Raw genomic sequence first — 27,846 nt, 5'->3', positions numbered from 1 at the left:
TTAGTGATTAAAAGAATACAATGAAGCTGACTGTATGTGAGTAAAATGAATTCTGTTACACTTTCCTTAGTGCCCTTTCTTAAAGTGTCCTCCTGAATAAAATGATTTGTGTTATTGCAACAGAATTTGTGCATGGAAAACATGCATCCACGCCTCACAAACTATCATTGCATCCTTTTTGAGGACTAACTTATGGCTGCCGCTGAATAAAAGTATACAATGAAACGGACTTCATGTAAGTAAAATAAATTCTGCTGCACTTTTCACAGTACCCTTCCTTGAAGTGTCCTCATCTTGACGGAAATGATATGTGTGAGTGCACAGTCTCGGCAGGACGTGCATCGACAGTTTCAACGTCGCCCATTTATCTCTGCCAACAACCTGCTTTTACCAAACGATGATGGATGGGCTAACAACAGGGAAACATTCCTCCTACTTCCAACTCGCCCGGCCATGTTTTATTCAACACCACTTTGAACGCTAACTGTCGACATTCTGGAGGTGAGGAAAGTGTATTCAACGCCTTCCTTTCTCCGGCCGGCAATCAATACCGCCGGGGCAGTCTTTCGTCCTGGACGTGTCAGCTTTCAGGGACGCTGTGGTGGTTTACGGGAATGTTCAAGTTTCTGACTTAATCTACTGAGTCAGGACCATCAAAGACGGAGTTGATATTATACATGCATATGCAGTAGTAGCATACATTCTAGATTTGGTATGTTCCGGGAACGCTTCAGTATTTTCCACCAATGCTACGGCGTTTTCTGGGAATGCTGAAGTATTTTTCCTGGATCAATGCTACAGTACGTTCAGTTAACGTAACAGTATTTTTTTCGTAATTTTTACAGTAATTTCTGGGAACGCTACATTGTTTTCCAAAACGCCACAATGTTGTCCGCGAACACTGCAGTATTTTGCGGTGACGCTACAGTGTTTCCAGGGAGCGCTTCAGTATTTTCCGGAAACGCAATAGCATTTTTCGGCAACGATATATACATGTATAAACTACATTTTCCGGAAACGGCACATTTTTCCAGGGACGCTTTAGTATTTTCCGGAAATGCTACAGTATTTTTCGGGAAAGCTACAATGTTTTCCGGAAATGCAACAATTCTAGTATTGTTCTGGAACGATATATTGCATTCCGGGAAAGCTGCAGCAGTATTTTTCAAGAACACTGTAGTATTTTCAGGGAACGCCTAGGGAACGCCACTGTATTTTTTTGGGAACGCCGACTTGTTTGTTAGATTATTGTGCAGTGTACATCAGCATTAGGTATTTCTTGAAGTGAAATGTTCTGAATTCTCAAATATTTCATACGACTTAATCTACAGGGCCACGTCCGGGGGGAGTTAGCTGATACGGCGGTTCATTTTGGTGTGACAGGTTCCAAGAACGCTATAATAGTATTTCCCGGGAAAGTACCATATAAATAGCCAGGATCAAGAATAGGCGGCTTATCTCCTAGTGATAGTGGAAGTAATTCATCCTGGATTTGACAGGTTTCAAGACCTCAAAGGTATTTTCGTTAGATACAGAAGAATGTTGCACCTCCTAATCTATAGCCAGGACCGCACTAATAGGTAGCTTATCACCTTCGCCAAGAAGTTTTAGCAAGCGTGTGTGAGTGTGAGTGTGAGTGTGTGTGTTTGTGTTTGTGTGTCTCTGTGTGTCTGTGAATGTACACGATGACTCGAAAATGTCTAGATACGTTGTCTTTAGATAGATTGTCGGCAGGCCTTTTTAAAATCTCGAAATGATTAGATGTTTTGGGCTCCCTAATTTACATAAATAATGAGTACAGTCCGTTATATTGCATTATAAAACTCTCTAACTCCCCACAGGGGCCCTACACAAAGGAATGGCTAGAACCTTAGTCTATACAACTTGTTTTCGATATGTGAATAGCTGAAGTGATGCTTGATATAATGAAATGGTAATTAGGCAAATCAGAATCTAATTGTATAAAACTACTGCATTCCATGATGGGGCTATCAAAAAATGTAACATATGTAAGTGAGAAATAGAGGGACATAAAAGCTATGTAAATGAAGACCAAATTTGCTAATGAGAAAATACCATGATTCCAAATTGCTAAATAACTGGAATTTCATACTTGTACTGATATGACCTTATTTGCATTATAAATGAGAAACACAATTATAATACATCAGTTGAAAAGGTTTAAGTCCTATGGCGAAGGTATGAGGTCGTGGAACTCTAGATTCATTTGCAATGGTGGTACAGTTGTTGTAGTTAGTACTGTTACATGATCTGAGAATGCAACAGTGCTTTCCAAGTATTTTGAACCATTCAATCTCTCTTAAGCTAGCTTGTCTCATAGCAAAGGTAGCACATTCATTTCAGTTCATTCAAATATTCTGGATGTAGCAGGTTCTGAGAATGTAACTGCATTTTCCTGAAACGCAGGTTTATTTTCAACTCCGGTCAACTTTGATATACAACTGGAATCACGAGGCGGAGACCTCGGCTCATCTCATCTGAGCAATTTCCGTGACCTGGTTGTCAGCCGCCGCAACATCGGATCATCCTAGTTTCGTGATCATCCTAGTTTCGTGATCATCCTAGTTTCGTGATCAGTCTGGTTTCGTGATCAGTCTGGTTTCGGGATCATCCTTCTTGCTTTATCGCAGCTGGAAGAAGATGGTATCATTCCTTGGCCCTTGGATGACCCAGTTTCGCTCACTGACAGAGCTCAATTATCTTCAACTCTACCCTAAATCAAACAACAGTTGAAGATGATGCTCCTTACAATTCTCATAATCAGATATTGATTATGTGGCAGAAGCATTTTTCACGTTGGACAAGAGTCCCTTTCAATATCTCGACTGCGTTGTTTGTTACTTTGAGGGAAAACACCTATAAAAGTCTCAGTAGAAAATTTCGGTGGGCAGATTCGTACATGGAAAAGGCGTGGTCTGTAGACAGCTGAGAAATTGTTAAAACTTGATGGACGCCATCTCAAAAGTTCTTTATTTGTTTGGGACCCAACTTTTTTGTGTGTTCTAGATGGCTGTAGATGTAGAGTCCTCTAATGGCGATGTCCATAATCTGCCTTGTAAATATCTTGTTCTGCAAATTGATGTGCAGTACTAAGATATATTGATATAACGTTAACCCTACACGGAGTTGCAATCCCTCAGGTATGTATTCAAAATCAGTTTGGATTAAAACTCGGCATAAATTATCTGTACAACTATATTGTATGCCGTATATGATATCATCTAAGCAAATCATTACTACCATAGCGATTATTACACACGATTACAAAACTATATGGTTGTATAATTCTCGTCCAAATATGCTATTAAATGTGAAAAAATACGAAATTATGAAACCACTGGCAGTGATTTAAGTGTTCGTGATGAAAACCCCACGGTTCTAATATATGTTGATTCCCCCGATGGTCTCTATACGTTACGTTCATGTATTGCGGACAGGACTATTTGACTGCCTAATAAGGTTCATGCCTTCAGAAATTACGACGTTTATATTAGGTTTTCAGTCAACTCTGCCCGCTCGCTAGCTTGAGAGTGAAACGCGTCTCCTCCCGGGCCGCACCTAAGTGATCTGGGAAAGGGCTCGGGGCATCTTGCATATGGAAGTGAATCGAATTTACCGTAACCTTTTGGTTACCTATTCCTGCCCCCGATCCCATAGGAACCGCACGCAGACAGAAAATTAGTTTTCGTCAGAAAATGTTTCAGAAATGCCTGTTCAGGATGATGCAAAGGCATTGGAATATGTATTTGCTTGTCAGAATTGTACCTTTGGAAATTGAATATATTAGTTTAAATGTTAGATCAATATTTCTCTTGATTTGTTCCATGATTCTTCTAAAACTACGACGGAGGGAACAGCTACACGCCTGTATTAGGAATACGATTCGATTTGTGGGGCCGAAAACACGTGTTTTAAAAGTATCAACGCCTCCAGACGTTATATCCGGATATCCTTTCTGGGGATTTGTGAATTTATCGTCTTTTTCCACAAAGAGGAGTTGTCTGTACAACGTGCCCCGTGGTGTTAGCCAGGCGCGTTTTATTCCTGTCGTAAAGCTGGACACATTCTTCATTTAGTTTGTGGATTACTAGTAGGTCCTATCTGTTATTTTATTTACAATTGCAATGAATCGTCCAACGACGCCATATTTCAGGCTGGTATTTCAAGAATGTTTTACTGTGCGTCATGATATTAGTTAACTATTCTCTACAAAATAGCACATCTTGTGATGTCATAGAACTCAATACGACCTTGCACGGTAGACATATTTTGCTTCAAAGTCTGCACATCGTGAAAAAGAGTTTGGGTAATATATGGCTCTCCTGAAAAATTATTCGGCCTTTTTTTGCCAATTTCTAAAATTTGTTAGCAACATAACGAGTCTGATATAGACTAAGCATACCAACCTACACCAGTAATATGGAGTAATTTGAACAGTGCGCTACTGGTAAGAGAAGAATAATCTGTTTAAAGCGGAGGCGTATGTCTGTATCTTCTAAAATCCTCCGAAATGTCAGTAAGAAACTGGAGCTTTGTTTGGTTTCCACGCTGGAGGTGGCACAGTAATCCCGCAGACATCCGTCATCATGGGCGCCTAATTGAGTTATAATAAGATTTGTCACCAAGATAGAACAGCGGGAGGTGATCGTCAGATTTCAGTGTGAAACAAAAAAATTGAAGATTTCATACCTCGGTGAAATATTTAGACTTTCTGTGATTTTTTTCTTCGTTTTATTCATTATCATTAAGTGTAAATGACTTAACGTTCAATGGTGTATGTCTCCCAAGCGAAGTTCAATATAAAATTTATTGGCACTTCGGTGAGGTAATTTGGGAGACAGTAAACTATAGCTGTTGTCTATATGACTTACGTTACAAACGGTGAGCTAACCCATGGCCTTAAAAAACAGCCGCAACAATATGATGTATGCTTCCGTATACAAATATATACATCAAGTCAGTACATTTGATATTTTGGTGGAATGTGGTTTGTCATAGCTATATATCATTTCCCTACATCAAAAATATTGGTTCATTTTCTTTAAGTGATACAAATGAAATTTATTCGCCAGGTTTATCATCGACATAGACATTAAATTAGGGCATTCAACACTCATGAGAAGTGGACTAGCCCCCTGCTGTAGTGATTGCACAACTGTGTGGCTCAAGGGCTGAAGGGACGGGCGCTACCATATACACCCAAATGAAAGGGACGGACTTAAGTAACTAAATGTTAGAAGACACATGCGGTAAACGATTGCGACTGTGTAAACAGTGGTTGGTTGGCTATAACGACGCCATTTGTTGTACCCGCGCATGCGCACATGTCCCCATGAGTTCGCGCCAGCAGTCGGCAGGTTGCGGTCGGACACGTAATGAGCGCGGACCGCACATTGCTGACGACTGACCTCACAGTTGACTCATCTCGATACGTGTGGCGGCGCGATTATCCGCCGCTCTTCAGCGGGTCCGGCGCTGTGGTCGTGCGAACGTGGTCTCCTGTTCAAGTCTTGCTCGACACCACGATTCAGACGCTTGCTGAGCGATCCGTACACAAGAGAGGCTGATACTTTAGAAACGTGCTCAGATTTGAACGAGTCTTTTTAAAAGAGGCAGGCGACCGACTACTTCTGGAGTGGCGATTGAACGGACTTCGCGGTAAAAACTAGCGCTGTTGTAATCAGACGCGGGCTCACCAGGCACATGTATAACTCTCCACCAAGATTTCACCGCAAAGGCTTCTCAGAATGGCTCGGTTGGACCCCCAAACATGGATCGCTCTAAGCGCCTTTCTTCTGATCAAAGGTAAGAGAGAGAAAAGACCACATTGCTGGAAAAGACCATTTCGTCGGTCGGTAGAATTTGTACCACTTTGTATTACTATGCTTTGAGACCGCGCTTTCTTGTATGTATCAAATCTAACGCATACGCAGCTGTCAAAGTGATTTAGATAACAGATTGTTTACTTTAAGAACGTTTGATTGGGCACAGATTCAATTGTCAATCCTACTTGTCCCTCCTCCATCTTTAAAAGCTACGCATGTCGCTCATTTCCTACGCTGTTCGCGCGATCAGGAAGTCGCCAGTGCGGCGCAGATATAGATTGGACCCAGGAGAGAACGTCGACTTAATATGGGAGTAATTGAAAGAGGAAAGAGAACGAGCGAGATAATTTGAAACGTGAGAGGACTTCTTACGCTCCAGTTAATTTACTGAACGACACTTAATTGAGCGCGACTGCGAGTTTTACTGTATGTATTTACAACATACGGACGCTTAAATCAGTTTATTGTCGTAAAATGTGTTTTGCATCTCTCACCTTTTTTAAAAATTCTTCCTCCCATCCATGGTTCCTACAGTTCGTTTTTCTTATTTTCATCCTTATCCATTTATGGCATCGTCAAACAAGTTGTCATTGATTGATTGATCTATTTGGTTGGTTAATCATACCGCTGTGTCAGGCCTAGTAGTTTTATGGTAGTCGTTTTCCATTCGGGATTCCTCTAAAGCTATTTGTAATTTTCTCAGACACACCTAATAGTATCTCTGCCGTTATTTGATGTAGAGCCACACAAAGGAAACTTGGCGAGGCCGTTCTTTGCAGCTCGCACAATCGGGCACAGGTGTTCCACTTCAAAATCAATAATTCTAGATAAGAACTTAAGTCGTCTCTGGTTAAAAACGCCACCCTTGGAGCTCAAAAACGTTCGATTCCCTTCCCTGAGAAGGTGCAATGGAAGCGCGATTAAAGGACGTTTCTATTGACCATTTCGTTTGAAGATTTGTTCGCAAGAATAATTCATGAATCAGAAACGGTTGTCTGAAGGTAAAGCGGTGCGTGTAATCACCTACAAGCATGCATGGCTAGAGTTTTTGTTTCATTTCGCGCTTACTGAAGCCTCTACAAATAGGATCAGCATTGGGGGAGGGGGGCGTTGTTTTTTCAAAATAAAACGAGGGCGTAGTTTCGGCCGGGGGGTATCGCAACCAGCGCGCGGAAATAAATAAAGGCAGACGCTGCGAAATGAAATCAGCGAGTGTCATCAGAAGGGCGCGTCACTGTCAGGCCTGCTTCACTCTGAGTGGCGGCTGATACCGAAGGAACGGTGCATTAAAGATAAAACCATCCTATTATTAAAGAAGTCACGGCTTAGCGGGCTGGATAATCTTCTCCTGTTCCGTCCCCGTGTGTGACACCGACATGTGTAGCCGCCGGCACGTTTGCTGATCCAAGAAATATTACATGCCCAAAAGTTTTGAATCATGTAGGGGGTGTACTATCGACTCGCTCTAGTCGCTCTGTTTGTTCTGAATCATGACAAAGTGACGGAAGTTTAGGAAATAAAACGCCGTTTTAAACCGCCTCTGTGGAAAGTGATAGGAACGGCGTGAATTATGACCTGACATAGCGGCATACTGAGCTTTGAGATAGGAACAGCAAGTGAATCAACTGAGCGTAAAAATATCATTACTAGCCCTCCCTGTATGCCCATCTTTTGAACTACATCGGTGTATTGTATACACAGGATGAGTCAACGTTAAAACAGGGGTGACCATATATAATTTTCTGTGCGAATTCTGCAAACAATACGTCTCTATCATAAGTAATTGCAAAGCGAAACTCAAATGACGCTATTTGAAGAGTACTTGATATTTCTACCCCATTGAAAAATTAAGCTTCGGGATTGGGGAAGTTGAGTTATGACTCAATCTATGACTAGCAATAAGAACATTTGTCATGACTCCCATGGGGTTTGTCAAAACACCGCATCTTTCACGTACTATCTGTATATACTTTTACTTCATATGCATCTTCTCGTTACGGAGGACGGTTATCGAACTATGCGTGCGGCAAACTTTTATTTAGTCCTCCTTCGTAGAATGAAGAGGAAACGTATCGTATGTCTTCTAGAGTCGACCATGCGTTATACCATAAAACGCGTTCAGCACGCTTTGTTACATTTCTAATCTGGCATGGAAGTCGCGTCCTCTACGTTGATACATAAAGCATGGCCAACAATGGTCTACGCTTGGGCGAACGGAATGCTTTTTTTCCAGTATTCTTTCCATTATGGTTGGGCAGTGGCGTCGCCTTGCAGACGAGAAGGTCGTTTTATGGATAAAATTGCCCACATCGGCGATGTAAAGGCTTACCGGGGATCTACCATATATTGGATTTTAAACCTGGGCTAATGCTATTACACATAGATTTAACATAAAGGCTGCATAAAGGGCAATGGAAAAGAACACGTAATGTTTTAAAAATCCATTTACTTCACCGCTTTCTTTCTCAAGGGACGCCGGGCGATTGATACGTTAGTCACCAAAACGATGACTCCATCACCGCGGTGACCGGACCACATCAGCGGTTGTACTGGCAGATGGCGCACGCGAAAGTGATGTCAGTTTTGAATCTAAGGTCGCATTGACTTGATTATATAAATGACATCCACGTACGCATCAATTTTCGTCCGTTTCCGAAAACGAAAATAAAAATATTTGCGACCACACTGTACATAGTGCAAAGGAGCAGTAAACTCAGCAAGTATATGTCGTAAATTGCCAAAAGAATTATCGTAAAACGTATACAGATGTTGCAGACTTTCAAAGCAAATTCCAAAGCAAATAATGAAGATGTGAAAGAGCAGATAGAAAGAAGGTATTGGTTTGTATACCATAATCCTTAAGTTCAGTCATTTGTTCAACCTTTCTGACCTCTTATACTATATAGATTTTTTTAATAACAACGGCAATTTTATTTTTGCCCAACTTTTTTTCTTTTCTTGCACGCTTGCATCAATTTTGGGATGTCGTCCATATCGTCAAATTAGTATGGCCTAAATTTACGGCGAGGACGGCCCTTACTTAGATTGGGTAGTACTATCAACCACAGTGACGTCTCCAGCACTCCCAAGAGGTTTAGCGTTAAGAGTTCTATCCATCGTGCTGGTAAATCGCATCGGTGCCTGTAAAGGAAGAAATCGCATTGTCCTGCGGAAAAGTCCGATAAGACAAAATAACCAAGTTCTGATATCTGTTGGAGACATCTCCAATAGCAACCTTGGTTTGGCGTGGGTACGCAGAGATACCGAATCATCAAATTTCCTATCTTTAATTGTGGTGGCCCTTCGCTATCTTATATGATAAATTGTATCAAACTATAAGACCAAAGAGGTATGACCAACTTCTCGTATCTATCGGAGACAGTTGCCATAATGATTTGTTTATACAGCCAAACCAATAAAAAGATAAAAATTTTATTATATGGATTTGATTATATGGATAATCGGTGTACTTAAGTTATCATATTTACGTTTGGTTATTATGATTACTTTTAATTACATTTCATTTGTATAAACACTTATGCTCAGTTCATTTAGGTTATTCATATTTTCGTCAAGTTTCATTACTTTTGAATTTCTTTGCATACTATACGCCAGATTCGCCAAAAATAGTTACTCATACCCAGATTATGTTTCCGTTATTCTATCTTGACCTCTGACCTGCTCCGCTCACTTGTAAGTTGACCTTTTTTTGATTTTCTGTTTACCAATTTTTTTATTTTCTTTTGTTCTTTGCATTTCATTTCATTTTATTATGTTGTAGCGGACTCCAGGTAGAATAGTGTGAAATCTACATAACTTTAAAATGGATATCCTAATAAAACAAACAAACAAACAAACAAACAAACTAACTAACAAACTAACAAACAAAACAAATCTTCTGGAAACCCCAAAGCTGATGCGAGTGTGCGAATGGCCCTCAATATGGAAAATGTAATTGGTTATTTAATCTAGGTTACCAAAGAGTACACGGGATACCAAACAATAAACTCTTTATATATTCATATATTGTTCTTTCACATCTTCTTCTTCAGGGACCTTAATTTTTGACAGTTGCATGCGCATTTGGATCCGTGAACGGGCTTATTGTAAAGCTCTGGACGGCCTTGACATAATCTGAAAAAAAAAAAAAACACAGAATACTTACGAAAAGCTTTCTGTGGACACATATCTGGATTACCGGCTATTGGTCGTCATTTCCCCGTCTGTTACAGACGAAGTCACCCGTGAAACTTGCGCCTGAGCTGAGGGCTCGTGTTGATGGTTATGACAAGTTTCATACATCAGTTTCGCCCCCGGGGGCCGCAGGTGACAATCACGGTGTCAGGCGCCATCTATCTCGCTGCCAGCGGGGTAATCATTTCTGCCCCCGGACTGTTCAGCCGATGGACGCGCTGGCGTATACGAGTCCGTGTGCCCCAAAGGCAGCGTTCAAAACTCTTCAAATCAGAGTGAAGCTGACTCAACGGCTATTGTGAAATTATGAGCTCCATCGTCTTCAATCTGACTCAAAAGAAAGCTATTATACAGATGACTCTGATAAGTGTTCACATACATACGCTTTATGGCTTTGAATATTCAGTCAGAATTGTTCAAAGTAAAGCGGAGCTGACTTAACGGCTATTGTGAAATCATGAGCTCAATCGTCTTTAATCTGACTATTAAAAAGCTATTTTACAGATGGATTTGATGTGTTCACATATAGAAGTTCTATGGCTTTAAACATTCAGTTAGAACTGTTCAAAACAAAGTGAGGCTGACGTGATGGTTATTGTGAAATCATGAGCTCCATCGTCATCAATTTGACTCAAAACAAAGCTATTTTAAAGATGGGTTCAGTAAGTGTTCACATATAGAAGTTTAGTCTGTATAACGCAAACTCCAGCTGTCCGGGGGTTTCTCTCCCCTCCCCGCGGTTGTGAGGTGGTTACAGGGCGGCGAGCGGTCACATGAGGCTTGATTGAATTCAGGCTAATAGAAGTTATGTGGCTTTAGATATTCACAGTCCATGTTTCCCACGGGCAACGTTCAGAACTGTTCAAAACAAAGTGAAGTTGACTTGTTGGTTATTGTTAGATCACGAGCTCTATCATCTGCAATTTGGTTCAAAGCTAAGTAACCGAAAATGTCAACAAATGTTACGTCACAAACGACGTTAAAACGTGTTCGTTTCAAATGTTCGCAAGCTACATTTCCCACAGGTAATCTTTGGAACCGTCCAAAAGTGACGTGAAGCTGACTTGGTGGTTTTCGTTAAATCATGAGCTTCGTCTTCTGAAATTCGACTCAAAGGAAAGCCACGAATGAAAAAAATATAGCAGTTTTTTTTACAGATGGCCTCGTTGCTTCGAGTATTCCTAGGCTTAGTTTCCCACGGACAACTTTCAAAATTGTTAACAGGAAGGTGATGGTTATTGTGAAATCATAAGCTGGAATGAAAAAAGGAAAACAGGAAAGGAGGCCTACGTGTCGAACTTCCCGACACTTGGAGAGCCTGCCCTACTACCTAAGCAAGCCACCATTAACTCGTATACTCAAATAAGATGAGATAATTGACTCAGTAGCATCAACCTTGTCTTGACATTGTCTCGTCTTTTTTTTTTGTTAGACAATCTGAAATTTGTCTTCACCTTATCAACGTAAGTCAACGTTTCTAGTTAGCTAGCTAAACATACATATTCGACTACAGATCTTGCTCAAGTCCCAGACGAAGGGTAGTGTATGCTAACCAAACCGTGTGACCGTTTCCAAAATCTATCCAGTTGTTTGAGTAGCTCTTATCTGGCTATTTGTAAGATATCCAACAGGACAAAAGAGAGAGCCTATTTTTCGCGAACATTTTATCTTTTTCTTCTCGCCTTGTTGAAAAGCAGCTATGTGGCCGAACAAGTTATGGAAGATTGAATAAAGGCTTTGGTTTGATTTTGTTGATGCTGACATATAGTTCGTATCCTATCGCTAACGAGCTAGTGCAGCTCACCGAAGCCATTTCTTGGCGTGTGTGTTTTGTTAAACCCACATGACGCCTGTCTAAGTCGCTTGTCAAATGCGACCAGACGTTCGTTTAATCAGGAACGCCTACGTACTCTCCACTAGATTAGCAAAGGGACACGGTCTTCGCTAGTACTGATTTGTATGGAGCACAGACGCAAACGGGTTCGCTGCTGGTTTTAAAACGGTTCAACGGATGAGGTATATAAGTCATTTTTATGGACAAGCGATTTTTCTTATACATACAAATCAGTCGATCAATCATTTTAGTTTGATCACCATCGCCATTTTGCCGGTAGTTTACCATCAAGTTGCGTGGAAATTCACGCTTCATAATTATGAATTGTCGAGAATACATTTTTGACCAAATATAGACCGTTTGGATGCCTAAAGAATTAAAAACAATGATTTGAGACGCATACATTAAATGCATCACCATATGATGTATGCATTGAGTGCTTGTGCTGTCACATCGAATAATTACATAATGCCCAAATTGGCACAGGTGGATACGAAAGTGTCGGATGGTGCATCGAAACACAATAGAGCATTCCCTCGGGTATGTCAATCGCTTTGGAAGGTGTTGGAAAACTATAATTATCTTATTACAATCGTCTACAAACACGCACCCCCGTAGTTTCGTGTCCTATATCCAAACTCCAAGCTGTTTTTCTGCAAATACTATTGACTGATGATATAATACTGCTTGTACATCAGAAAAATCAAAATGCGCCAAAAAGCACCCATGGGAAAGTAAAGAAAGAGTAATAGTTGATCTCATTTTTTCTTATAATTGTCAACCTAGATAATTTTTTTACGTTCCCTTCGATGCTTTTCTGTGCATCTTTTTCTATTTCTGATGCACAGGCAGCATCGCATTATCAATCAATAGTGTTTCCAGAAAAACACTGTTGCTTGGTTAAGTATGAGCACCATAATTGAAACGAATATTTGTATCAATGTCCAAAAATCAGGTAGTGTCACGGGCTGCTTTCAACAATTCCAAAAAAAAAAGATTACTGATCAAATCGGACTAGTTTCTACACTGTCAAAGCAAACATGGCAAGTCTATATGCTTATTGGTTACAGTCATTGACTCAACCATCCGGGATGTGTATTGTGGAATGCGTATTGCAATGGATACTGGGAAGTTTGCCAGAACTCCTCTGTGTGAGACCTAGACAGTTGTAGCATCTCTCCAGATTTCTCGTTCCATCGCTACAGCTCTCAAGCTGAGGGCCATATCCTTCATACCCTAGATTGTCGTTCTTCTTCCAAATAGTCACCAGCAATTCTTCCTTTAGAGACTATACATTTCTTATTCCTTTTATTAGATGTTGTGCAGCGTCCTGGATATGGGGAAAATTTGTGCTCCATTTTCAGACAACGAAAATTGATCCTAAAGCACCCTTGGGAACGTCCATAGTGCGTCAAGAAATCAAAATGGTCCACTGCAACCTTGAAGTCTGAAGAAGACACGTTCGGAAATCTATCATCCACCTTCCCGTAAACTTTTCCCCGAAACTTGTTCTTAGCTTTACACTGAGAGTAATGGTAGTGATTAAGGAAAATCTTTCTGTGAAAGTTGACATTTATGTTCAAAGAGAGTCTCTCTTTTCTTAAGCAATTAGTTATTTTGGGATAACACGTGCTAGGCAGAACAATGCACCTACATATTTGCTTGGCTCGCAAGTGTAAATGTGTTTGTGAGCTGTTAACGTCGCGCGACTATGGGTGCCAATAAAATAACACCTATTTTGCGGAGAGAATGTGTTGTTATGCCTCCGCTGGGGATAGGAAAGAGCAATTTCTGGGTGAGAAGTAAAGTGCGTTGCCACTCCAGATTGGTGCATATTGGAGAAGTTATTATTTTCCACGCCTAACATTTATTCATTTGTGTAGGCGGTCATACATGTCACTTATCATTGTATGTTTGAAAAATTGCCCTTCCTTGATTATGGAAAGAACGCTCGCTACTCTGGCTCAATTTCTAACATCATGATAAATGTTTGTTCGTCACAAAAGTTAAGTGGGATATTTCTTTATAGATGAGCTTAATGAAATAAGTCAATTGGTGGAAAATTTCTACTGAATTTCCTTTTACAAAAAAAAAGAAATCACTGCACAAAATTTGATATTCCAGAGTACATTGTTTAAAGCATGCAAACATGTTTCTTTTTTTACTCGATTGAAGAGACATAGCATTTAAGCATCCCTTTAGGTGCGATTAAAGATTGAATTTCATGCGGTGAATTTCTTCTTCAGATGATATATATATATATATTAAAAACTGATTATTTCAGTATAGATTCGTCATTTCCTTGTCAATACATAAATACAACTAACAAGTTAATGTATCACTTCTGTGTAATTTCGGCAATTTTACGATTATCATAACGATATGATTTGTTTTCTCCAAATATTCAGGGTCATCAGCTGAGACTTCTGTGGGAATCACACTTCCCAAGTCCATCAGCACGCGTCTGGGCGAGCCTGCTACATTATCAGCCACCTTCACAACCAACCGTCAGATCATCTCCATCGGCTGGTACAAAGTCGACAAAGAAGAGGAGATACAAAAGCGCGAGCTAGTGTATTCGTACTATCCTCCCCTGGGCCGCCGCGAGGCCCACGGACAGTACACCGGGAGGACCCAACTCGTGGGGAAGGCTTCCTTAAAGATCAATCCCACCCGTCTGGAAGACGAAGGGGTGTACGTGCTGTCCGTGATGGCAGAGGGGCTCGGTAACGAGGAGGGGTTCGTACAGCTATCTATCATGGGTAAGACGCCGTACAAACACGTCTGATTTAGCCTTTGAGTATCGACTTACGCACGGTCCCAGTCTTAAGTAGGGGAGAGAGATCCATTTTTCACCGGTTTCATCACTGTTTGTACTAATGCAGGGGCTCTCCTGAGCGGCCCTGTGTCGAGTAGGCTCATTCTACACGGTAATCCACCGGGCTTTGCCCGACCACATCGGCATTTTTTTATCTTCAATTCGGGACATTGCACACATACAATGAGATCACGCGTCTTCTTACACCACGTAGCACAATTTGAAATTCAATTTGTCAATTTCCTCCTCCCCCTTTCCCTGAAGGAACAGGAAATGAGAATGTTCAGTGGGTTATTAATCTTCGTAGTTTCCTGAGAATTACGGCACCCTTAGTAACGAATCAAGTGTGTGCATTATCTATCACAATTGTAAAATATACATTTATTTGCCTTTTCACGGTTACGTAGCACTTTGAAAATTAATAGGCATTGCATAGAAACAATACTTTCCTTTTTTTCACTTAATAGAATACACTCATTTATCTATTGAGATTTACCACATTTGCAGAAGGAGTTACACAACAGTCGACTATGTCAACCCGGAGACCAGACTGTAAGGTTTTGATCCACTCACATAAGGAAAGACCCCCACTCTTTCCGATAAGTGCGATAGGGTTTTTAACCTTCTCCCTGCTGCCTAACCCCGCAACTGATAGAGAATTGGATTCCAAACGGCCATTTCAGTGTGCTAAAGGTTCACGTGTTTGAGGTGTGGCTCTCCTCATACATGGGACTGATTCACACCTAAGTTGATTGAAAAATAATTACATTCTAAGTGACTTTTCCAAGGGCACAACACTGATGCCTCCCTGGGAGTGGAACCTAGAACCTTCATATCTTAAGTCAACAACTCTAATCAGAAAACCACCTTCCCGCCACCATGGCGTTATCTTGCAGCAAGCCTTTGTGGAGGATAGATATGCAATAAACTTGCTATGATAAAGAAGGGGAATCTTAGGCTGGGATTTTTGCCAACACCAGCCTGTGGGTACTGCCATGCTCTAGTGGGACATGTCCTCGGTGCTGAATACATTGTAGCGTTACCAAACCCCATATAATCCCGTTGATGCTTGATATGCAAGACACTTACTGTATGAATAATAAACTAGGGAACGCCGGGGTTGGGATTCTAGTGAACTCTAGCGCCTCTTTACACTGCGATATTGTTGTGGGACTTGTCCTTGGTGCTGGGTATATTGTACCGTAATTAAACACCTTATAGCCCCGTTGAAGCTAGATATTGAAGACACGTACTGTAATAAACAAGGGAAATCTGCAGTTGGGATTTTAGCCAACACCCGGCTCTGGGAACTGTGAGATTCTTGTGGGACATGCCCTTGGTGCTGATTATATTGTATCGTAATTATACAACCTCGCCGAAGCTAGATGTGCAAGAAACCTAATATAATAAACAAGGGAAAACTTTGGTTGGTATTTTATCCGACATTAGCGCCTCTTGACACTGCGAGATTCTTGTGGGACATGTTCCTGGTGCTGAATATATTGTAGCGTACTTACACCGCAGCTGAAACAAGTCGTGTCGAACATACAATCATACAACAATGCTAGACGTGTCAAAACGCGCCATTACCGACTCAATCCCGGTATCAATATTCGCCCCAAGACACTTTTTGTCCTCCCTAGAAAGATTAGATCCCCAATGAGTCATCCATCTGTGTTGCTTGTCGATGCAGAGGTATTTGATCAACTTCTACTTTGAGCCTCCAGCCCTCTCCACCGTTAGTCATTGGAGCACCGGTAACTACCATTGGGCTAATATTTTACACAGGAAATCAATCACATAACACCCTTTCATTTTAAAAACAAAACGGACACGAGGCTTCCATCTTTCGCACGTGATTCATGCTAGTCTATTTAGGTTACAGTTATAAAAAAGCTTAAGGGATAATCAAGAAGATAATCAAGTTTAACCATGTCTTTCAAACATAGCAGCAATAAGATATACGAACTATTGAATGTGCAACAACATGTTTGGCTGAGAATTCTCTTCAGACAAGGAGAGAACTAAAGTTTCATTAAATAATGAAAAGCAGTTATCGAAACCAGACGTTCTTCTGCAATACCTAGGAAATCCCACAAATAAAATAATTTCTTAGACAGAGCGACATTAGCACATGCCAGATTTCATGACAATCCATCCACAGCTTCTTGAGTTATTGTTCTAAACCATTGATACAAACGCTACCAAAAGCATAACCTTCTTGGCGAAGGTAATAAAAACACTATCTTTTCAGAACTTGGAGAACTTCGATAACGACGTGCTTCCTCCACACGCCTGTGGCGTTATATCGATCTTGTGTCCCTCCGTGAGATGTGAGGCTGATTAAAAGCACGACGGGGCCCTTTTCGGAACGAGCACCGCGAGAAAACTGCCCCGCACGTTTTCACTGCCAATTACACGAGCAAAGTGGGATAATGGAAATCGTCGGTAATCTGACAAGCTGGTGTGGCTGGGACGGCAAAATGTAATTTATGTTGTGGAGAACACTAACGTTAGCAGTACTTTGGATGTCCCCTTTTCCCATAATGGCACTTAGATTTAACTACAGCAAAAAAACAATAATGCTAGGCCCTGATATAAGTCGCCTACTTTTTACAGTCCCGGTTTTTGATATCCAGGTCATTTGAACTCAGTAAAAGATGTGTTATTAACACGAACAAGTGTTTGCTCTGCTTGTATGTTTCAATGGATGCTCACAGAGCATCATTGCATCACACAAATAGTCCATTAACACAAAACCCAATTTTCCCAGTCCCTCCAACTGTTCAGGTCGGCCCGTCGGACCCCTACGTCACTTCCCTCGGAAGGACAGCGTCCCTGTCATGCGCTGTAGGAGGTGCCAAGCCGAACATTACGTCACTCCACTGGGAGAAAGATGGCGAGATCCTGCAGACAGCGCGGTTGGGCAACAAGTACACGGGTGGAACCATCCAGACGCCATCTTTGTTGATACGTCACATGAGAAGGGCGGACGCGGGCATGTACACATGCGTGGCTGATCACGTGGTTAGGGGTTCTAGAGCGAGTCTGACCTTGAATGTACAATGTAAGTACTTTTATGTCATGCCTGGGCCTGATACGGGTGTTCCGGACCGTGTGATAACTATCCGGATCACATAGGGTTCGGAAGTGTTATCACACAGGCTTCCATAGAATATTTCGAACGCATTTAGAGCGCGCCGGTTGTGCGGCCGTCGGAAATTCGAATACCGGATTCGGAGATTGGAATCAATGTTGCTACAGTTTCATGTTCGAAGACACAAAACTCCCTCAACTTCTGGCGCATTCCGCATTGAAATGTGTGTTTTCTCGGGTGGGTATGACCAAGGTATGACATAAATAAAATACAACACGTTGTATTCCGCATCACCCTCGGTCCCAGCCCTCCCGCGGGTCGGATCGCCCTCCGGCCTACGGCCGTCGGGCGATCCGACCCGCGGTCGGGCTGGTACCTCGGGTGATACGGAATACCCCGTGTTGTATTCTATATTTATGTCATGCATGGGCCTGATACGGGTGTTCCGGACCGTGTGATAAGTATCCGGATCACATAGGGTTCGGGAGTTGTATCACACAGGCTTCCATAGAATATTTCGAATGCATTTTAAGCGCGCCGGTTGCGCCGCCGTCAGGAATTCGAATAGCGGATTCGGAGGTTAGAATCAATGTTGTTAAGGTTCCTTGTTCGAGGACACAAAACTCCCTCAACTTCTGGCGCATTCCGTATTGAAATGTGTGTTTCCTCGGGTGGGTGTGATCAAGGCATGACATGAATAGAATACAACACGTTGTATTTCGCATCACCCTCGGTCCCAGCCCTCCCGCGGGTCGGATCGCCCTAAGGCCTACGGCCGTCGGGTGATCCTACCCGCGGGTGATACGGAATACCCCGTGTTGTATTCTATATTTAGCTTGCAAATATTGACTCTCTCGTTGCTACACTCACTATTGACGAACAATTGGTATATTCTACAATAGCTAGCAAATGTCATCTCTTCTATTTTCTACACTCACTATTGAAGAATAAGGGAGTATTTTGCATTAGCTGGCAAATATCAACTCTTCTTGTTGCTACAATCGCTACTGAAGATTAAGGGGGATATTCTGCACTAGCTAGCAAATATTCACTTTCTAGTTGCTTCATTCGCTACCGAAAAGTAAGGGTATACTCTGAATTACCTGGCAAATATCAACTTCTTTAGTTGCTACACTCACTACAGAAGAATAAGGGGGATATTCAACATTACCTACGATATTTTAACTTCCTAGTTGCTGCAATTATCAAAGAGTAAGTAAGTAACAGCAGAAAACGATGTGTGCTTAACGTATCGGGACTCAGGGATTCGTGGCACGTGCGACTCCTTTCGAAAGCAAGGACGTCAGTCAACCGTACCGTCCTTGGTGGTAAATCATATTCAAAAGATAGCTGCCGGCCACAATACCGAACTACTGGGGCTTAGAAAATAGCAAAGTTATCTTCCAAATTTCATCCAGGCTGCGGTAAGCTCAAATTGTAAATATGTTTACGGAGTGTAAACTTCAAGAGGTTAGGATATCTGGTGCATTGAACAGACACGGGTGATTCTCATAGGCAAAGAGATTGTGAAGTATTGGGACTGAAATGGCGTAATTATTAAACATCATTGTTTGACATGTATACTTTGCAGACCCCGCCTCGATCATCAGCATCTCCGAGTCCATCACGGCCACGGTGTCAGACAGCGTCACTCTACAGTGTGTGGCAGACGGCAACCCTCCTCCTAACATCACGTGGTCAAAGAACGGGATGCGCCTGCGCAGCCTGAAGACCCCGCTGTCCACGGACGTCATGGCGAGCACGCTGCTCCTGAAGAAGATTCACGTGAACGATACAGGAATGTATCTGTGTGTGGCGGGAAACGATATTGGGGAGACGGACACAAAGTCGATATCGCTAACAGTAAAGCGTAAGTACAACACTGTTGCAATAGTAGCGACTTATGACGCGGTCACACTTGTCGTAGTTCGTCACATGATTTTGATGTCGAAGATTTTTCAAGCAGACTTGGCAATGAGAGAACCAACCGCCAAAAACGACCTAAAACAGATTTTTTCCGTAAAAGGACAGCTGAGTTTTGCAGGGCACAATAGTTGACAAGAATGCCCTCGCACGATCGGACAACGTTTGTGACCGGGCCACAAGGGGAAAGAGATACTGTTCCATTCCTATTTATGTAACCCGTAACCTTGAAGAAGCCTTTAGATCTTATTGCTTGGTGACAACTGAGCAAAGAAAAAATGTGATACACTGGTATTGATAGTGTTTTAATACACTGGTATTATTCCCTATACTGCTAGGTGGCGCTACAGTGATTTCATTCCCTACAGGAAAGCATTCGCGCTGACATGTTATGATTGTTTTTTCTTCATCTCTTTGTATTATTAGAGTACAGAACAGATCAGGATATAGACTCGTCCAAGATCGCCATAATTGTGGGTGGGACGGCCGGAGGCCTGTGGCTGGTGGTGTGCATTGGCCTCGGCTCGTACCTCTTCCGGCGGCGCCGGAAACAGAAGGAGAAGAAACAATTCGCGTTCTATTACAACATGGCGTCCCACAGGAAACCGGGCGTTGGGAACGAGAGTAGGAACGAGGAGGACAAGGAACCACCACCATACAGCGCCATGCCTGGTAACGTAGCGGTACCCATTATCGCGCGGTCCCTATTATCGCGCTGTTCCCATTATCGTACCGTACCCGTGTGGTATCCATTATCGTGCGGTACCCATTATCTTCCCGTACCCATTATCGTGCGGTACCCATTATCGTGCGGTATCCATTATCGTGCGGTATCCATTTACGTGCGGTACCTATTATCGTGCTGTACTCATTATCGTACCGTACCCATTATCGTGTGGTATCCATTATAGTGCGGTATCCATTATCGTGCGGTACCTATTATCGTGCTGTACCCATTATCGTGCGGTCCTATTATCGCGCTGTACCCATTATCTTACCGTACCCATTATCGTGCGGTACCCATTATCGTGTGGTATCCATTGTCGTGCGGTATCCATTATCGTGCGGTACCTATTATCGTGCTGTACCCATTATCGTACGGTACCCATTATCGTGTGGTATCCATTATAGTGCGGTATCCATTATCGTTCGGTACCTATTATCGTGCTGTACCCATTTTCGTGCGGTCCCTATTATCGCGCTGTATACGTACCCATTATCGTACCGTACCCATTATCGTGCGGTACCCATTATCGTGTGGTATCCATTATCGTGCGATATCCATTATCGTGCGGTACCTGTTATCGTGCTGTACCCATTATCGTACGGTCCCTAATATCGCGCTATCATCGCGCTGTACCCATTATCGTACCGTACCCATTATCGTGCGGTACCCATTATCGTGTGGTATCCATTCTCGTGCGGTATCCATTATCGTGCTGTACCCATTATCGTGCGGTACCCATTATCGCGTGGTACCTATCATCGTGCGGTACCCATTATTGTGCGGTACCTATTGTCGTCCACTTTGGATCATGTCCATATGTCGAGGCGTGCTATGCAAAAGCCAATTCTCATTAACAAGAAAGAACGGCATACGTAATGTCCCCTGTCATAACCCTCCTTTATAAAAAAGGATTGAAATAATTTTGCATCCAGCGATACAACTGAATAAACCCCTGAAGTCAACACAATAAGTCACCTGGAAGTGCCATACATGAAGATTTTGCCAAGTCGAATGAAATAGCGTCACATTTTGTCATTTACGTCTAGAGCACCATGTATAAGTTTGTCTCTACCATTTGAAAAAAACAAAAAAACCCTCCCAATCTTTAAATCTCGTGGCCATGGTTAGTTTGTAACTCTTGTTTCCACACCTTCACAGCAAAACTACAGGACAAAGCGCCGACAAGGTTCGGTGGTATCAACACCATACGGAAGTCCATAGGAAAGAAAGGTGAGACCTCTTCGTTCAAATATTAACCTTTGTTAGTTCTTCAATCATGGGACCACTTCGCCAATTTTGCAAGGTTTTAGATTTCATTTTGATTTGTCAACGGTGATGAAATTGTTAATGTTTGGCTTAATTGGCTGTCATACGAAAAATTATAGGAGCCTCTTGTAGCAATGGGCTCTCATCACCCAGTCACCTGGACTTTAACATTCCTTCTGCACGATCTGAGTACCCACCAAAACACTTTCTTCACAAGGAATGTTCGAGGGAGGCTGGAGGCATCCTTCAGATCATGTCGTCAGATTTGTAACGGGTTTGTTCAATGCAAGGCCACATTTGACCACTTCTAGGCGCTAAGATACGTTGAAGTGAGATGGAGTTGATCATGCTGGGCGATAGCGGTGAACAGTGCTTTTAAAGGCTTGCAGGTTGAGGGAATTCAAGTCACGGGGAATTCAAGAATGCCCTCAGGAAGCCACAGCCCTTTGAAGTCACGGGTAATAAGTGGCATCCAGCCACTCCATACGCCCCCTGCCCTGTGAAAAGCTGGAAGCCTGCTTTCGCTGGTTTCTTAATCGAACCACAAACTGTGACTGCACCCGCCTTTAAATTGTTGTACAAAGTGCCAGCGTCCTCAGCCTATTGGGGTTTGGCACATAAATTGAAGATGAATATAGCCATGAGGTGAAGGAAAGAATGAAAATATTGCCTAAAGGTATTGATGTTTTTTTCTCCACAGACAGACGTTACGCATGCGCACTGTATTCTTACCGACCTCGCGAGGAGAACGAGCTGACCATGGAGGTTGATGACGTCATCGAGGTGCTGGAGGGGGAAGATGGCGGCTGGTGCCTGGGTTACCTGAGAGGCAGGATAGGCCTGTTCCCCTCCAACTACGTCAAATTCCTGTCTTCAAGCGAGGGTACGACTTTTGATTTGTCGTAACAGGTGTTTCAGGCGATAGTCTTGTAGTGTAAGGTTAAGTATTGTTTTGTTCGAATAATAAGCGTTTTAGGTTGAATTAGAGTCTTACAGAGATTCATCCCACTGCTGATATTACAAAAAAAATTAGATGACTGTTAGAAAAAAACATAGATTTTAGTTTAACAGTCACCAAGTTTTCGTGTTCTACAGTCGTATCAAACCCGTTCATTACCATGTGTTTTCACAGTTCTTGCAATGAAGACTGGCCGCCATGTTGATGTCGCAGAGGCCTCTGGGACAAAGAGAAGTATCTAAAGGGACCACAGATGTTTGCAGATCGTGACCATGGAAAAGCGTAGAGAGAAATAGAAGCTAATCGTAGAAACGTAAAAAATCATCTACATGAAGAAAAGGTTTCCAAAGGCAGGGATTGATGGCAATAACTCTAACATTGTTAAGAAGTCACGTGTAATATATAAAAAGTTAAGAGATTGAAATATAGTACTTATAGCACTGATCTTTCTACATGGTGAACTGTCCAATGGTGTTGTTCCGTGTTGCAAATATTTGTATAATCAATCCAATTCTTTTATCAATACTTTGCTGTACGTGTTATTTGGTTTCAAAGTAAAGTATGATACAACACACGCTGAGATATACGCCGGCAATTGAGACGTTGATGGAATGAAAGTTGTAAAGATTTATTGTAAAATTTATTGTTGTAAGATAAGCATTCAAAAATTGTATATTCATACATAGTCACAAAGAAAGCCAATCAGGCTCTGCCAATCTAACTTTTCTTCATGTTACTATCCGTCAGTTTAGAGGCGCCCCTACCGACATTTGACTGTATCACAGATTTTTGTATTGTTTTTGCGTTTCGGCGCATGCGCGCCGGAACGCATTGTCCTGGCTTTTACCTTCAAGGAAGGAAGCTTGGTTCAACACTGTGTCGCACACAATAAGACCTTATATGGCAATACGTTCCCAAATCCTTGTATAGCCGTTGCCTTATATGGCAAGAGAGCACGAAAAGGCAGGCAGGCTAGATTTGCATGTGACACAGGAGGGCGACCGCATGTTACTGCTACAACTGTTCGGAAATATCATTGCATTGTGGTTTCGGACTTTGATATCCTGAAAAATGACCATATTACATCTATTCCACAAGATTGCAGAAGAAAAAAAATGATTTCGTCAAGAAAACGACCAAAAATCGGCATAAATGATACCATATAGTGAGGAAATAGCATTACGTCCAGATAGTTACGTACCACAGCTTGGCCGATCTGGCAACGCGAAGCACTTCGGACCCAGAAGATCAGGGTTCGTGTCCGTGCATGGATTTTTTTTTTCTTTTTAGATATTGAATATCAAAAATATATATTGATATTATATTAATCTATCAATATCATATTTATGAATATCATTTTTTTTCATTAACAAATAAAGAAATATTTTATATTTGTTATTTTTAAATATTCATTTAATATATACAAGGCCTTTGTCTCATGAACAGGACTTCATAGATTCCAAACCCGGCATTCGAATTTTTCTGTTCATTGTAATGGAAAATACCGTGCAGCGGCTCCTATGCGCGGTAAGATGATTCTTGCAAAACACTCGCCACTAAACTTCTATCCCCGATGTAAACAGAGGCTCTTGATGTTGTTTGCAAAACAGCGATTCTTTGTTACAGTAGCAAATGCTCCATTGTTCAGTATCGACTTCATTCAGACAACACGGACGTGGAAAGTGGCGCCCCTCGGCACAAAACTATGGGAATTTTCATGAATTTTAGCAAAATTACCCAGGAAAATAAGGAAGAAATGTTGTAAATGCGGAAACCAGAATAATACGGATGAGGTAGCTGTTGATTTGTTTGACATTTGGTAGTCATTTTAGATAGAACCTTAGCTGTTATGAACTTCTATTTCACTTAATTACCATAGTGCTGATGATTCAATGGTGCTTTTTCAAATTTTATGTTTTATTGCGTGCCATGTACATAATTACATTGATAGCTTTTATAATGAGCCTATTATACATTTTACAAATAAGTACAAGTTGTAGGCCAAGACCAGCTTTTTCAAAAGCACTTAAGTTAAGTGACGTAACTTCAAAATTGCTTTCCCCAATCTGCCTTTCTCTATTAAAACAGTACTCATTTCCCAAAATGACAATTTTTCTTATAGACTGAACAGCCCTTGAGTGACTTCCTCTGGCAGATTTTACTTCAAGTAAAGGGAAAAGACAATTCACACTCATAAACGTAGCCGAAACGCCAGCTTTTTTTAAAAGCTCTTGTTTGCTTGAAACGTTTCTGTCTTTGGTAAGATATTAGTGTGTGCCTTTTGCTACTTAGTGGCGCCACCCACTGGTTTTGATGTGAACTTCGACTTGCGCGTTATGACCATATAGTTCATCCATTTTTTTGGACAGATTTCAGGTATTTGTATTCCCTTTATCCCTGCGTATGTTACGAAATTAGCTGTACGATTAAAATTACTTCAACATTAACTTACGAATGTGATGGCCTTCTTTATGGTAAGTACTAGGAAAGGAAAGTTTCATCTTTGTCTTTTCATCATCAGATGATGATGATGATGATGAACTGGTTTATTTGATAACACACTTTTAATAAATTACAACATTATAGTGTTAGTGCTAAATTGCACATGTGGAATACATACATATTCTAATCTTCCACAAAGTCCACTTCAAGTTGGCTTGGAGAGTTATTCCGGCCACATGTACCACTTTAAGTTCAGACGTAACAACAAACAGTCTCGGTTTTGGTGGTGGGTTTCACTGGAAACAGATAACCATCACCATGCATTTGGTTGAAGTTAAAACATCTCAAGTAGCAGACGATACGACTTTACGTTTAGGAAATGAGGAGTCTGTACATGTTGCAATAAAAACTTTGTCTTACTTTAGTAAAAAAACGCAGGCTATATGGGCGGGATGCCGGAAATTTAGGAAAAAAGAGATTGAGGGTATTTCTTTTCCCCAAGGACAGATCAAGTCCTTAGGTATACATTTTGGACATAATGCAGAAGATTGTAATGAAAAAATTGGTATGATAAGATAAGAAAAATAGAAAACATTCTACACACCTGAAAAAAACAGAAACCTTACACTGTATGGCAAGGTAACGATATTAAAAACATTGGTCGTATCACAAATCATCTATTGCACCACAGCACTTGTCGTACCAGAAGACGTCATCGTAAAATTGAGCAGAACATTTTATAACTTTCTATGGTCCGGGAAAAAAGGCAAAATTAGAAGGTCAGTAATCATATCTGACTATGAGAAGGGAGGGTTGAAGATGCCTGAAATTCGATCACAAATTGGCGCTCCAATTTTGCGGGTGACTGGAAGATACTTCCACGTTCATACCTCAATATTTTTGGAGATAACGTCCTTATTTGAAGAATGCATTTCAAAGACAAGCGTGACTGTCCTAACATAGATCGTATACCTGTGTACTACAAGCATGTTATCTTAAGTTGGCACAGGGCAGTAGGCACAGAAAAAGTTGAACCTGAGACCCCAGGTGAAATAAAAGGCCATATAATATGGGGGTCCAAATTTATAGTCATGCTAGGAAAGAGGAAAAACCTATGTCACCTATGTCACTGTTCTACAAAACATGGGGTGGATTTGTACACATAAACGACTTGCTAGTTCATAACCACATAAACGGGACACATATACTGAACAAACTTGGTGACAAGAGAACCTGGATACAAGAACTATATGTTATAAATAGAGCAATACCAAATAGGCGATTACGATTGTTGCAGACAGCCAACGTATCAACTGTACCACAAGTAGAAAGTGTTGATTTTTCTGTATATACTAGCAAGCATTTGTACAAATTGTTAATATTGTTAATTACAGACAAAACTGAATCTCCATATGTTGTAAAAAAGTGTGCCAAACAATTACAGAAGGATCCAACAATTTGCAAAGTTCCATGGAAAGATAGAACTATAGACTTAACTATAGACAGAAAACTATCAATTTTCATGTTTAGATTTTTGCATAAAATTATTCCAAATATTCAGAAACTTTTCAAATGGAAACCGATAAAGTCAGAACTATGCCAAATCTGTTTCGAAATAGAGGATGAAAAACACATGTTTGTTGAATGTCAAAGGCTAAAGAATTTTGGGAACAGCTGGAACAATTACTGAGTACGATAATTAGTATCAAAGACATCAATCTTGAAACGCTAGTGTATGGACTTCCACGGAACTTACAACGAGAAAACGCAGCCAACCATAGAATAGCTTTAGCATAGTATTCAATATTAAAAAGCTGGTGGCAATATAAGGACAAAGAGTGTTATAAAGAGATCGATTCGTTTTCTGTTTCCTTAAATGACTTCACTTACATCCTTAAAATAGAGAAAAATATGTCATACAAAAAATCAATTGAAAAATAGGGTGACCTTCTATGTTTGTCAGATAGTAACTGATTTTGTATATCTTGTAAATATGTACCTTGTGACATATAAATAAAGCTGTACATTCATAAAAAGGGTCATGAGAAAAATGTAAGTAAAAACGAATGAGGGCCATACCAGTATTTCTCAAGATCCCCTCATAGATGATACTGTTATGATCAGTGTTATAAGTAGTGTTGTAAGATTGTTTGTCGATGACAGTAGATGCATTGATTTACCATTATTCTTGAGTTACTGCCAATTTCTTACATGTCGGCTCTATACCAAAGGGTCATGAGAAAAATGTAAGTAAAAACGAATGAGGGCCATACCAGTATTTCTCAAGATCCCCTCATAGATGATACTGTTATGATCAGTGTTATAAGTAGTGTTGTAAGATTGTTTGTCGATGACAGTAGATGCATTGATTTACCATTATTCTTGAGTTACTGCCAATTTCTTACATGTCGGCTCTATACCATACAGTCCATGTTCATGACTTTAATAATAGTTTCAGGAAAATGTAGCCAATATGACGCCTATTACATCGTAAAACTTTAAGTTTGTGATAAAAGCGTGGATATAAGATACTGAAATTGTAGATATTTTCAACAACATTGTTACATTGAGATTACTGGGTTTGCAAAATAAATTTAAAGATTAAGGTTCGAATGGAACCAATCGGAAAAAAAATGCACTTGGTAGGTCAAGTGGCATCTTTAGATCGGTTTGTTCTTTCTGTGTCGTAAGCCTGGCCTCTGTGCATCCAGGAGACATGTCATCCAGAAATTGCCATGCCT

At 41.1% G+C, this 27,846-nt stretch overlaps 1 protein-coding gene across 1 annotated transcript; it reads left to right on the top strand.

Moving 5' to 3' along the window:
- Positions 1-5,366: 5,366 nt before the first annotated feature.
- Positions 5,367-23,832, top strand: LOC136443633 (protein turtle homolog B-like). The gene is made up of 8 exons (XM_066440949.1): positions 5,367-5,826; positions 14,283-14,636; positions 17,466-17,759; positions 19,381-19,659; positions 20,139-20,384; positions 21,598-21,669; positions 22,406-22,588; positions 22,838-23,832. Exons 1-8 carry the CDS (start codon positions 5,769-5,771, stop codon positions 22,903-22,905), a joined length of 1,554 nt encoding a protein of 517 aa, XP_066297046.1. The 5' UTR covers positions 5,367-5,768; the 3' UTR covers positions 22,906-23,832.
- Positions 23,833-27,846: the final 4,014 nt, after the last annotated feature.

The sequence above is a fragment of the Branchiostoma lanceolatum genome, chromosome 10, assembly GCF_035083965.1.
Source record: "Branchiostoma lanceolatum isolate klBraLanc5 chromosome 10, klBraLanc5.hap2, whole genome shotgun sequence".
NCBI classification, from domain to species: domain Eukaryota; kingdom Metazoa; phylum Chordata; class Leptocardii; order Amphioxiformes; family Branchiostomatidae; genus Branchiostoma; species Branchiostoma lanceolatum.
Note: the sequence above shows the minus strand (reverse complement) of the source record. Positions and strands in the feature narration are given on the sequence as shown.

Bases quoted from the DNA above. Each gene is read 5' to 3' on its own strand.
- LOC136443633 (XM_066440949.1), top strand. From the start codon at position 5,769: ATGGCTCGGTTGGACCCCCAAACATGGATCGCTCTAAGCGCCTTTCTT. The intron at 21,670-22,405 runs GTGAGACCTCTT...TTTTCTCCACAG, and splicing joins GAAGTCCATAGGAAAGAAAG to ACAGACGTTACGCATGCGCA. The intron at 22,589-22,837 runs GTACGACTTTTG...GTGTTTTCACAG, and splicing joins ATTCCTGTCTTCAAGCGAGG to TTCTTGCAATGAAGACTGGC.